This window comes from Miscanthus floridulus, chromosome 7 (assembly GCF_019320115.1).
Source record: "Miscanthus floridulus cultivar M001 chromosome 7, ASM1932011v1, whole genome shotgun sequence".
NCBI lineage: Eukaryota > Viridiplantae > Streptophyta > Magnoliopsida > Poales > Poaceae > Miscanthus > Miscanthus floridulus.
In genome coordinates, this window is record NC_089586.1 from 21,829,374 (window position 1) to 21,841,247 (window position 11,874).

Here is an 11,874-nt window from a genome sequence, read left to right on the forward strand (position 1 = left end):
GAGTTCCAGTGACAGTTTTACTCTTCTGATGAGTCTGGCAGCATGGTTTCATTATACACTGAAACTTCTAGTTCCTAAAAACTATTCAGCATAGAACTCGTATTAATCATGTCATATTTCAAGATTCGGATATTGCAAAAGAAAGTTAATATACAACACCTCCACTCAGCGAAGAAACTCGCGCTGTACAGGTTTGCTGCTCTACTCAATTGAATGATCAGAAGTAGCAACCAGTTCAGGGAAAAACTGAGTTGCTTTGTTTTCCAGGAGCACCCATTGGGGCAAGGTCACTGAAAGGATCACCAAACGGGTTTGAAGCTCCAGATGGAGGCACAGAGTACTGATACTGGTGGTGGTACATGTTTAGTGTTGGCGTTGCCGACGTCTGTTGATGCTGCTGAAAGTACTGCTGCTGATGCTGTGGCTGGAGAAACTGCTGTTGATGCTGTGGCTGGAGAAACTGCTGCTGTTGCTGGAAATACTGCTGCGCCTGGTAGTACTGCTGTTGGTTCTGAGTCATCAGTGTCAACTGCACATTAGCCGGTGGTGCGAAGCTGCTGGACATGGCGAACGGATCGATGGCATTGGCACCGAAAGGGTTGGCTGCTCCTAGGCTACCGGTGTAGGTCACGCTGGCGATCTGCTGCCTCCTCGCCTCGTCTTCGTAGAGGCTGTCAAGTAGCAGCTTGTCAAAGCCTCCAGCCTGTTGATCAGATGAAATTCTATCTGTAAGTGATTTTATCTCTGTGTTACTCTGAATTTACCCCCAAGGTGGATATCTGAAAAGCAGCTTATAGAGCAAGGATTGTACATACCAAGTTGGTCTCAACTGCTTGGCTTGTATGGGTGCTTGGAGTAGTGACCAGTGCCAACTCCCACCCAGACGAATTGACATCAAACATACTTTGAGTTGCTGACGCCTTGTAGTCACCTACCAGCAAAACCAGAAAAACTATTGGTATTTCCTTCTCGTTTCATCACTTAATAGCAGCAAGCCAGCAATGCAGATCAAAGATTATTTGATAGTTTGGTATTCAATTGTGTCAATAGTAGTACTTGTAAAATTGTGCATACGATACCTGGTGCTACAATAGCAAGTGCCAATGCATTGCTTTCTTCGAGTTCCGCAATCGAAGGATTCACCTCTGCATCCAGGTTCTGCATTCACGCAAACCCAAGAACACAAAGCGATTCAGATAAACGTACACGAGAGTTTTTCTAAGCAGAAATGAATCAGGTAAAAGATTGGAGAATACTAGTAGATCCCCAGCTGTTTGCTGTGGGTGGGGTTCTGGATCAGGCACAGGTTGAGGTTCTGGTTCTTCTTCAGGTTCTTCTTTCTCCTCTTCCACTGGATTTTCGGGTTCCTCTGGAGCTTCTTCGTCATAGGTCAGTAGCTTCGGCTCCTCGCTCTCCTGCTTTAGGAGCATCAAGAGTTACAAAACAAAACAAATCTAGTACTTGTTTCTCAAAAGGAGAAGCACTCACCTCACTCTTGATTGAGGGTCGGGGTGCTTCTCTGATGTACTCTTCCATTGTTGCAAGAAACGATGCAGGTGGCTGCACAACAGTAGTGATGAGCGCATTACTAAAACTCAACTTTTAAGCTAAAGCTTCCTAATAACAGCTCTAAATCAAGACGGTAAGATGTAGAGACAAATTAACTAACCTGCCTGAGAGTAGGAAACTGGAATGTCCTGGCAAGCTCAAGTTGTTTGCAGAAGTCATAGAACTCAGCAAGGTTTTCTGCCTGTGAATGAATTTGATAAATCAAAACTATTTTCTTCTGAGAATTATTTGGTAAGCTTGGCATGTTAAGCTTCAATTCAGTATCACAAAAATGCGGATACAAAAATTGGCACACCTGCAGGCCAGCTCGTTTGTAAATTGCCAGAGCGTTGATTGCATCATACTTTGGCATATCGAAGAACTGGACCAGACTAGCCGGAGTAAGAAAATTATGATTATGATTCAGCGACAAAGAAACCATGATTCATGTGGTAGAATTGCTACTTTACCATATCAACGAGATTGATGATGCCATCATTAATTGAACAGTAGATCTTGAAGCTCTCCTTCAGAACCTAAGGAATGCAGGAGCTGAATAAGAGACCTAGAACAAAAAAATGCCTTACAAGAGGGGAATAATTTGTAAGAAATAAGATGTTTGCAGCTTACCAGGGCTAGAGCATACTGAATAAGGTAATTTGAGCAGGCAGCACCTTCAGGCTGGAATCGACAACAAGGATGTAACTAGTGAACACCAGACATTCAACAAGCTTAAACAACTTAAGAAAGCTTAGCAGTAGAGGTTTGGCGTGTCAGACCTGGACGCCTACAACCCTGAAAAGCAGCTGCTGCAGTGCAGGCAACTGTTCCAAAAGGTCTGGGCTAGGTAGGGTCCTGGTTTTACTGTGTGCCTGTTTTTGTCAGGATTACAAAACATGTACGCAGTCATAAGACAAAATCTCTAATAATAAAAAAGAAGAGAGACAAAATCTCTATATATCATCAAAATGCTGTGCAGCAAATTTCAGAAGAAAAAAAAAGAACCATGCTAGAAGTCTGGGGATATCTCACAAGACGCTCAGTTTCGATGTCGTATTTTAGAACCCTAAAGCACTCGAGCCGTTCCTCCAAGAAGAATGCATAGGTGCGAACCCATGCGGAGCAATCCCAAGCTGACAAATTAAGGATGGATGAATTGATTCATCATTCATAGTTCACAGGGAAGGAACATTAAAGAAATTCCCAGCAGGATGTACAAGAACTCACCTGATTGACTAGAGTCATCCTTGAAATTTGCTATATGCAAAATGTTCCCCCTGGATGAGTAGGCCAGAAACTCTTCCTTGAATGTGGGATCACCCTCTCTCAGAAGCCTATGTACCACTATCAATGTCTTGAGCGCAACCTGCAAACATCGAATATGCGTTAATTAAAGGCATGATGAATTCCACACACGGAGACCGAACAAAGTGGATGAATCGTCAGTAATTGGCAACGAGGAACAGCACGCACTATCCAGTTCTTTGTCTTGGACAATCTCCTTGACAATGCATATATGCAGTACGAGACGTCTGCGCGAGGGCAATTTGCTGAGGTTGCCGAGAATATTTCTACGTGGTAAGAGGAAGATCAGAATACCACATAAATTGGGGGCGTGGGGGATAGGATAGGAAGATTCAATTAATGTACAAGAGTAAGCAGGAATATGATGACTACTCACTTCTAACGTGCCGTTCCTTGGGAGGGCATTCGACGTGGTTGGTTGCCCTCACAATTGCAATATCCAATTCCTTTTCTCAGACAAACAGAGAGCATCAAACAGTTGAGAATTCAGAATCCACAGAAATCAGTTGATGAGAGTTTAGAATCCACAGAAATCGGATCGCCATCGCCATGGCTCACCTTGAATTCGCTGTTGACCCTGGCGAGGCCAACCGTGGTGGAGTCCTTGAGGGCGCCGTAGGCCTTGCGCCACGACCCCATCAGGCCGTGATCACCCAACCCACAATGCGCCCTCTTCCGTCCTCCCTCACCTCGCCTCCTCTTCCCTCCCTTCTTCCAATCGGTAATGCCACCTCGCTCCCACCCCTGCTGCTTCCCCCCATACCCTGCCCGCCTGCCCACCGCACACCTCTTTCGCTAATTTTAGCCTGCGGTCGGTGGCGGTGCTCCAGCAGAGGGAGAAAGAGAGGCAGATGCGTTGCCGCCATTTGTATCTGCTCGGAGCCTCGGACCGGTATGCGCGGGAGGGAGGAGGACGAAGACGCCCTCCGCCATCTCTGGGCCTCACGTGCACCTCATGGTCCAAAGAAGCCCATACCCCGCAACTGTACTAGTCAACACAGGCCCGGCCCAATCACCACCACTCTCCATTTCCTTTCCTGAACAAATTCCCCTTCCCCTTCCTCCGCGAGAAATTTCATTATTTAACCCTGAATTCGTAAGCCTCTCAGAATTTGACATCGAATTCACAAGCCTTTCAATATTTAACCCTATGCACGTGAATTGTTTTAATCCGAGGGATTCCTAGGATTTTTATTAATTTTCTATTTTCTAATATCTTTTGGCACTTTACGGGACATGGAAAATGACCTAACTACCCCTGCCTCCTTATTCCTATCCTGAAGCTGTACTCGTACGTAACTTTGGGAGAGGCTTCGTTCTTTCTCCGTCGCTCCTCGCGAGACGGAGAAGCGCCGATCGCAGACGCCGCCGCCCGATGTCGGTGGCCGCCCGCCGCCGGAGAACGCCCGCGACCGTCTGTCCGGCTTGATCTCCCCCGCTTCACAGGCCCCTCCGCCCTCCCGGCCCCGTCCGCGTGCCGCCCTTCCCTGGCCCGACGGCCTAGGGTTAGGGGCGGCCGAGCTCCCCGCCGGCGGTCTCCCTGCTAGCCCGACGCCAGCAGGTCGTCCTCCCCCTCCGTCTCCATGGCTCCTCCAGAGTAAGCGCCCGATCCTAAATCCCCCTTCTCAGTTTCTCAATTTTACAGTACTGTTGATCTTGGTGAGGGGCACAAAATTGATTTTGTGTCTCATTTATTTTTTTGTTGGTACACATGGTAGAGTCGATCGGGATGGCCCATTTAGGTTGTGTGTTCAGTTTTCTGAGTTCACTGCTAAGCTCGATGATGGTTGCTCTGTGGATGTGCCATGGAAATCTGATGAATGGGTTGTGGATTGCCGATCTTATAATTTGGAGATGCTAAAAAATGACTTGAAAGCTAGGGTCAATTGGGAAAGCAGCCAGTAGCCTGTAGTACATGAGTTTGACATGAGTGGTGGAGAAAGGAAGTTGCTGAATGACATAGATCTGTTCCATGCATTTTCTGAAAGGATGGGTGACAGTAAGCTGTTCTTGTTTGTTGATGTTGAGGACAAACCTATAGAAGTTGTAACAGAGGTAGCAACAAGCAATGTGGGGCATGATAATGTCATTGGACCAATAGATTCAAGTAAGGAGGCATTTGTTTCTCATGCAATCGACTGGGACAGTATGGAGATTATTCCTCTTGGACAAGATCAAATTGGTGCCGCACTTCCTGTGATGGATGAAGATGCGATGTATGAGTTTGTTGGCCTCAGGGCAGAGGATGAGAGGGCTGAGCAATCTAGGATGGCGGCCACAATTAATCTTGATAATATGGACCTACAAGATACCGACATGTTGGTTCATGATCGTGTACCCGGTGAGGATTCTGCTTTATATGACAGAGAAGACCCTCCAATGGAAGCTGGAACCATATATGCTAGTATGAATGAATTCAGGGCTGCAGTAAAGCAGCATGCTATAAATGGGAAATTTCAACTTGGAACTGAGAAATCTTGCAAAGATTTGTTCAGAGGGTACTGCAAAGCTAAGGGTTGTCCATGGTCTATTGTAGCAAGGTTGATGCCTGATAAAATCCAAGTCAGGGTACTAACACTTATATGCAGTATGCTAACTTAATTTATTATGCATTATTAGTCCTCATGCATGTGTGTTGCATTACTAACATATTTGTTTCTATTTCACAGATTACATTGAATAAGGAACAACATTTTTGTCCATCTACTGCGAGACTGAAGACCAAGATGGCATCATACCATTGGGTAGCAGAGAAGGCAATCCCCATACTAATGAAGCATCCAACCATGGGTGCAAAAAATTGCAAGAAGAGCTGGAGGACAAATATGATATCACAATTGGGTATGGTACTGTGCATATGGGTTTTGTTATAGCTAGAGAAAAAATTCATGGGACATGGGAAGAAAGTTTTGGTTATTTGTTCAACTTCAAGGCAGAGATTGAGCTCAGGATGCCAGGAAGTATTGTGAAGATAGATGTCGTGAATAAGGAGGAAGGTGTATTTTTCCACAGATTCTTTTGTTGTTTGAAACCAAGCATTGATGGTTTCCTAAATGGTTGTCGGCCATTTTTAAGTATTGACTCCGCAGCTCTCAATGGTAGATGGAGTGGCCACTTACCATCAGCTACAACACTTGATGGGCACAACTGGATGTTTCCAGTTGCATTTGAGTTTTTTGATGGTGAGAGTACTGATAATTGGACTTGGTTTATGCAACAGCTGCAAAAGGCAATTGGGAATCCACTGCACCTAGCTATAAGTTCAGATGCTTGCAAGGGTCTAGAGAATGCAGTGAAGAATGTATACCCTTGGGCAGAGCATAGAGAATGTTTTGTCCATCTCATGAAGAATTTCAGTAAGAGGTTTCAAGGACCTGCATTTGGGAGAATGTATTCTGTAGCAAGGACTTTCTAACTAGAATACCATGAGTACTTGATGAACAAGATGTATGCTGTAAATAAAAATATTGAGCCATGGTTGAAAGCCAATCACAAGTTAAAGTGGATGAGGAGCAAATTTTCAGAGGCAATAAAGTGTGATCATATCACTAATAATGTGGCTGAGGTTTGGAACAATTGGGTGAAGGACATCAAGGACCTTCCCATAGCTGAACTTGCTGACACTCTTAGGTCAAAGTTCATGGAGCTTTATGCAAGGAGGAGAATTGGTGAGAAATTTGAAGGACATGTAATGCTGCAGTTGGGTCACTTGAAAATAAAAGAAGGTGGACGGGATGAAGCAGAGGTGACAGAGGTCACAGATTCCCATAAGATCATAAGACATGTGGTTAATATTTAGAATCACACATGTACCTGTAGGGAGTGGCAAGTCTCAGGGAAACCTTGTGCACATGCTTTGCTTCTAATCACCACACATAGAAATCCTAAGATGGAAGATTACCTTGATCCATACTACTTCGTGTACCATTTTAGACTAGCCTATGGTGGTGTGATCAAACCACTACCTGATAAGTCCCAATGGGTACGTGTGAATCCTAGATTCAAAGTGTTGCCATCACTCACAAAGAGGGATCCTGGAAGACAAAAGAAACTGAGAACCCCTAGCTGCCTTGAGAACAAGGGAAATAAGCCCAGAGGCAAAGGCATGTGGCAGGTGCAGTGTAAACAATGCTTAGGTCATGGCCATAGATCAACATCCCCTAAGTGCCCTCTCAATGGAACAAAGAAAAGGTAAATGTGTATGCCTTTTTTGAACTAACTTGTACTTGCTTCATATTTTGAACTAACCATTTTACATTTACGGAAAGAGTCGGGCCAAGAAAGGAAAGGCAGGTAAGCCTCTTGGTTGTAGCAAAGGTGATGCATCTCCTAGTTCATCCAAAAGGCAGAAGGTTCAAGTGCAAGAAAATTCAGAAAATAATAGTCCTGGACTTGTGGAAGTACCAGAAGGCACACGTCAAATTAGCACTAGTCCCGGGGCTATTACAAGAAGGTGAATTTCTATGCACTCAACATTGAGTTAGAACTTGGAATACTATTCCATTTTTTACTCTAAACATTTATCTCATTTTTAGCCAAATGTAAATAACATTGGCTGGATTTGGAGGGACAAATCAGATTAGTACAAGCCCTAGAACAATGACAAAAAGGTTAAATGATTCACTTTATTAAACATGTATGTGGTTATTTTAGTTCATGTACTGAACCACTCAATTTTCCTATTGTATTCAGTCAAGCTGGAGAAGGAGCAAGTAATGCTATAACCACTCCAAGGAGGAGGCTAGGTCTGAAGAAAAAACTCACTCCAAAGAAGGCAAAGAAGATCGATGTTTGAATGGCTTTTGTAATGCCCAGCCATTAGGATAATTCTTTTGTAATGCCCAGCCATCAGGATGTTTCTTTTGTCTATTTGAACTTGTGATCTTAAATTGGCTGGAAGAGTTTCCTTTGTCTTTGTGAACCTATAATCTTAAATTGGCTGGATGATTATAGTGAACATGTACTCTTTAAATTGCTTGTATGGTTGTATTGACTTGAACCTATTTACTAAAATGTATGGATGGCTATTGTCAGTGAACCTGTACTCTTAAATTATATTAATGTTATTTTTTCTATCTTGAAATTTGATTATAATTTGTACTTTGTTTATATTTCAATAATTTACAGTGGTACGTTGGGTCCGCGAGGAGTTGGGAGGCTTACAGAGCACAAACGCACAGGCCAAGGCGGATCTTCCCCTTTTTTTGTGAGAGGGCCTTCCTGTCCCAAAGCAGCCCCTTATTAATAACCCACAGGTCATAGAAAGCCATGTCCTGGCGACGATAACCTTCCTCCGCAGCCCCACCCACCCACGCCGACGAGCAAACCCTAGCGAGCGAGAGCCGGAAGCGAGAGATCAGCCATGGCGCTGCGTGCCCTGTACAACGAGATCCGGGGCATGAAGGTCCGCGAGGTGCCGGCTTACCTGAAGCCGCGCTTGACCAGGGACAACGTCAAGAAGAGCGCCAACCAGGCCGTCGACCGCTACATCGAGAAGTACATCGACACGAGCTCGCCGGACCCGCTCTTCCACGTCTGCTTCGGAGGGATGGTCTTCTCCTACCTCGTCAATCTGCCCTGGGAGCGCGCCCACCTCGCCCACCTCGAGGAGATGGAGAGGACCGGCGGGAAGCACTAGATCCGCCGCCCCGTCCCTTGCCGGCAGCGCCGGAGGTGAGTCTGCGGCTCCCTGTCTCACCCTGCCGTATCGGATCCGATCGATCTTGCCTGTCCCAACGTGGATCGCTCCGACCGGCTTGGTCTCGACTAATTGCATATTCATCTGGATGGAGGGGTTCAATCCCTGTACGTTTGGAGCGCGGTAGGCCTAGGTGCAGAGAACTGCTGGCTACAGATCGATTTGTTTCTTGTCATTAGTAATTGCCTGTGGTGATTTGTGTTAGCGATGATTATTTGCCTCTGTTTGTGCACGCCTAATTGAAATGTGAAATCGGATAGTGCACCTCTCCCTACAGATTTTGAGATATCCTTCACACCTCTTCTGCCTGCAAGGGGTGCAAAGATTTAGTTGTTGAATGCAGACATATTTAACTTTTGGTGTTCATGGATTGCATCTAACTGTTGGCTTGCGATCGCATCTTTTTACTGATCGCAGTGTTGTCTTTTTTCTCTTTATCTGTATTGTGTGTGTAGCTGTTCAGGAAACTCAGCCGTGTGACTGCCATATCACAGCGCAGCAATGAAATCCTGCTTAGTTTGTCCTAATATACGGATCTATCTCCTTAATTCACTTCAAACGTGTGCTACTCGTCTTGTTGAGTGTAAAAGTTTGAGTTGACATCCAGATATATGTGAAATGGATAGATAGCAAACTGGTTTACTGCCTTGTTGAACAAGTGGTATGAACACTCAGTATTTCCTGCAAGTTGATTCCAGAATTTTTGTTTCACTTCCAACAAATGTACCATTGGCCTGTAGGTTCTGTGTCTCTGGAAGCGAGAAAACAAATCTATTTATAAACCAAATAGCCAAATTATTTTGAACTTGAGCTTTGTGTTATAGGCAATGTTAAAAAAGGCGACATTAGGCGTCCGCCTAGGCGCGACTAGGCACTAGGCGAGGGGGTCCCGCCTGGCCTTAGGCGGTGCCAGCTCGTCGGCGGCGCCGGTGGGGGAGGAGCGTCTGGCGGAGGTCGCCGGTAGAGGAGGAGGAGCTGCGGGGCGGGGCCGGGCGCGGGCGGGGGCGGGCACGCACTACAGGAGAGATAGAGAGAGATGCCGGAGAGGGAGAGGAATCGGAAACGGCGGCTGATGCGGGATACCGAACAGAGGAAGCGGCGTCGAGCAGAGGATGCGGGAGACCGAACAGAAGGATAAGGTTGGAGACCTGGAGTGGGAGATGGGCTGGACTGTTGCCTCTTGGGCCTTTCTATCTCTCTAAGCCAGCCTTTCTATCTATCTAAGCCCACTATTTCAGCTGTTTATTTTTTCTTTTAGAAGATAATATATGTATATTAGTATATATACAAAACGCCTAGAAAAACGCCATAAAACGCCTAGGCTCGCTCTAGGCTATGGGTCATCGCCTAGAAGTCGCCTAGCGCCTTTTTGAACATTGGTTATAGGGTATAAAACCTTGGTGTGGCGCTTTGTATAGGGGACCTAAACGCTGCCCACTATGTGTGAATATCTTTGTTCCATTCTGAGAAGGATGGTCTCGTAACATTGGCATTGACATCAACGAAATGGATTAAAAGTGGTAGATAAACACATCCCATTATGTATGTGGATATCTTTGTGCCATTCTGGGAGGGATGGTCTCTCAACTATGGCACTGGCATCAACAAAATGGATTAAAAGTGTTTCCTTAACGTGATTTAGAAAGGACTTATCTAAAAAAGAAAGGACATAAGAGGTTAATGTTCCAGATTATGGTATCGTGAAAATGCACAGTTTTTGGCAAGACATGGTATGTGCTGTGTCGCACATGATGTCTTTGCCCATTTGTCTATGCATCATCTGTGCCTGTTACTGTTAGGATGTTACTGACCACTTGGGTGTAAGGGTGTTGATCAATCTAAAGGTTGTTCTACCTTCCAATTGAAGACCACTAAGTGACACCTGTTCTTTCTATTTGTTTCAGGACTGGTGACTTTCCTGGGGTCCATTCAAGCTGATGGCTTCTATTTTCTTCTGCTGATGAGCTACTGGAGTCATGTTAATTTGATCGTTTATTTTGTACCCAGACAGCAAGAAACTGTCAAGCTTATTGTTATGTTCCTCAGTATCTTGTCATAAGCAACTTCAAACTAAGAAGTGCATGCATTGTGATTAAAAACGTTTTCAGTAATTGAGTACAAGTCTTTTTTGTAATTTATGCTCATATTTTGCTGCAATGCTTGACCATCGTCGTGTTATTCGTCGTTCTGTGCATCTTCAGCTATTGCGTTCACTAACTGAAACCAATGTATATGAAAGTTTTGGTTTGTACGAAGCCATTTTCGCGTGGTCCCTTCCTATTCTAATCGCAGTTTTCTTTACAACAAAGGTCTCTTCCTATCGCTGTTTTTTTACAACACTTCCTATCACCGTAGGGATGTACACTACCTGTATGCTTTTAATTATGTACTACTTATGATCTAGCCCTCCCCTTAGACTAGAAGGTCGCGACTCGCCCCCTCGCCTCGTGACTCGTCTAGCGCCACCGCCGCCGTCGCTCCCCCTCCCTTCCCCGTATTTCGTCAGAGGACTAGAGGGAGTGGGGATCCTTCGTTTTTAATAAGTTTCTAATAGATCGAGTTCTTAGGGTCTCAATGCCAAGTTTTTTGGTACCTGGAGATTTATCTCCTCTCCGGCAACGGCGAGGGGACATGTTGGATTCGTTTTCTCCATGGTGGCGCTGTTGAAGATGAGGAGCGACAACTACGTGTCGGTGTTTCGAGTAAGCACCTGGCTAGTAAATTTATATATTGCGCGTCTGACCCGGATGGTGTGCTAAGAGGACATAAGGATTATACTTGGTTCGGACCGAATGTTCCTATGTCCAGTTTCGAGCTGCTCGTGTTACTAGCACTGAGTTTGTAGTAGGGGGTTACAAACGGATGAGAGAGGGAGGTAGCTCCCAAGTCTCTGGTATGATGCGGTACGTTTGTCTGATGAATCGCCCTCCTCAGTGGGACGTCCTGCTTTCCCTTTTATATGTCAAGGGAAAGCAAGAGTTTTTACAACCGCATGGAGGAGGAAAAAGGAAAGAGAAATAAGGCTTCCGGAGGTGCGCCGTCCTCCCGTTCGTGTGGGTCCCGCTGACCCTGTAGATCGTGGTGGCAGCGGCGTCGTTCCGGGGTCCTGTTGGCCGCTGCATCTTACGCGCGGGAGTCGTGCGCCATTCTTGTCTTTCGTCCCGTCCGAGCGGCCGGAATGGTCAGAGGGTTGAAAGCTCTAGTTTGGTTTTGGTGAATTGATGAAACCCTAAGTGCTAACCTAGTTTATCAAGTGATCATGAGATAGGTAGCACATTTCAAGTGGTGAAGCAAATGAAGATCATGACATGATGATGGTGATG

General features: G+C 45.5%; 2 protein-coding genes and 1 pseudogene across 3 annotated transcripts; 2 read left to right on the forward strand and 1 right to left on the reverse strand.

Moving 5' to 3' along the window:
- Nucleotides 1-116: 116 nt before the first annotated feature.
- On the reverse strand, nucleotides 117-3,599 carry LOC136466711 (putative clathrin assembly protein At5g57200). 2 transcript variants are annotated; one of them, XM_066465203.1, is made up of 15 exons: nucleotides 3,412-3,599; nucleotides 3,230-3,299; nucleotides 3,022-3,119; nucleotides 2,776-2,914; nucleotides 2,581-2,681; nucleotides 2,328-2,420; nucleotides 2,179-2,229; nucleotides 2,019-2,084; nucleotides 1,865-1,930; nucleotides 1,670-1,750; nucleotides 1,489-1,560; nucleotides 1,257-1,418; nucleotides 1,080-1,158; nucleotides 816-931; nucleotides 117-703 (listed from the first exon to the last, which is right to left on the reverse strand). In XM_066465203.1, the coding sequence occupies exons 1-15, from the start codon at nucleotides 3,490-3,492 to the stop codon at nucleotides 236-238; spliced, it is 1,743 nt and encodes a 580-aa protein (XP_066321300.1). In that variant the 5' UTR covers nucleotides 3,493-3,599; the 3' UTR covers nucleotides 117-235. The 2 variants fall into 2 exon arrangements, with proteins under 2 accessions (XP_066321300.1, XP_066321301.1); XM_066465204.1 differs by having other exon boundaries at nucleotides 1,257-1,415; nucleotides 3,412-3,597.
- A 1,180-nt stretch (nucleotides 3,600-4,779) lies between these two features.
- Nucleotides 4,780-7,048, forward strand: LOC136462234 (uncharacterized; annotated as a pseudogene).
- A 1,097-nt stretch (nucleotides 7,049-8,145) lies between these two features.
- LOC136462797 (uncharacterized) lies at nucleotides 8,146-10,685 on the forward strand. The gene is made up of 2 exons (XM_066461847.1): nucleotides 8,146-8,526; nucleotides 10,456-10,685. The coding sequence occupies exon 1, from the start codon at nucleotides 8,216-8,218 to the stop codon at nucleotides 8,489-8,491; it is 276 nt and encodes a 91-aa protein (XP_066317944.1). The 5' UTR covers nucleotides 8,146-8,215; the 3' UTR covers nucleotides 8,492-8,526; nucleotides 10,456-10,685.
- The last annotated feature ends 1,189 nt before the right edge of the window (nucleotides 10,686-11,874 follow it).

Excerpts from the sequence above, each read along its gene's own strand:
- LOC136466711 (XM_066465203.1), bottom strand. The coding sequence starts at position 3,492 with ATGGGGTCGTGGCGCAAGGCCTACGGCGCCCTCAAGGACTCCACCACG. Across the intron at positions 1,419-1,488 it reads GACCCTCAATCAAGAGTGAG|CAGGAGAGCGAGGAGCCGAA; the intron begins GTGAGTGCTTCT and ends ATGCTCCTAAAG. Across the intron at positions 932-1,079 it reads ACTTGCTATTGTAGCACCAG|GTGACTACAAGGCGTCAGCA; the intron begins GTATCGTATGCA and ends TTTTGCTGGTAG.
- LOC136462797 (XM_066461847.1), top strand. The coding sequence starts at position 8,216 with ATGGCGCTGCGTGCCCTGTACAACGAGATCCGGGGCATGAAGGTCCGC.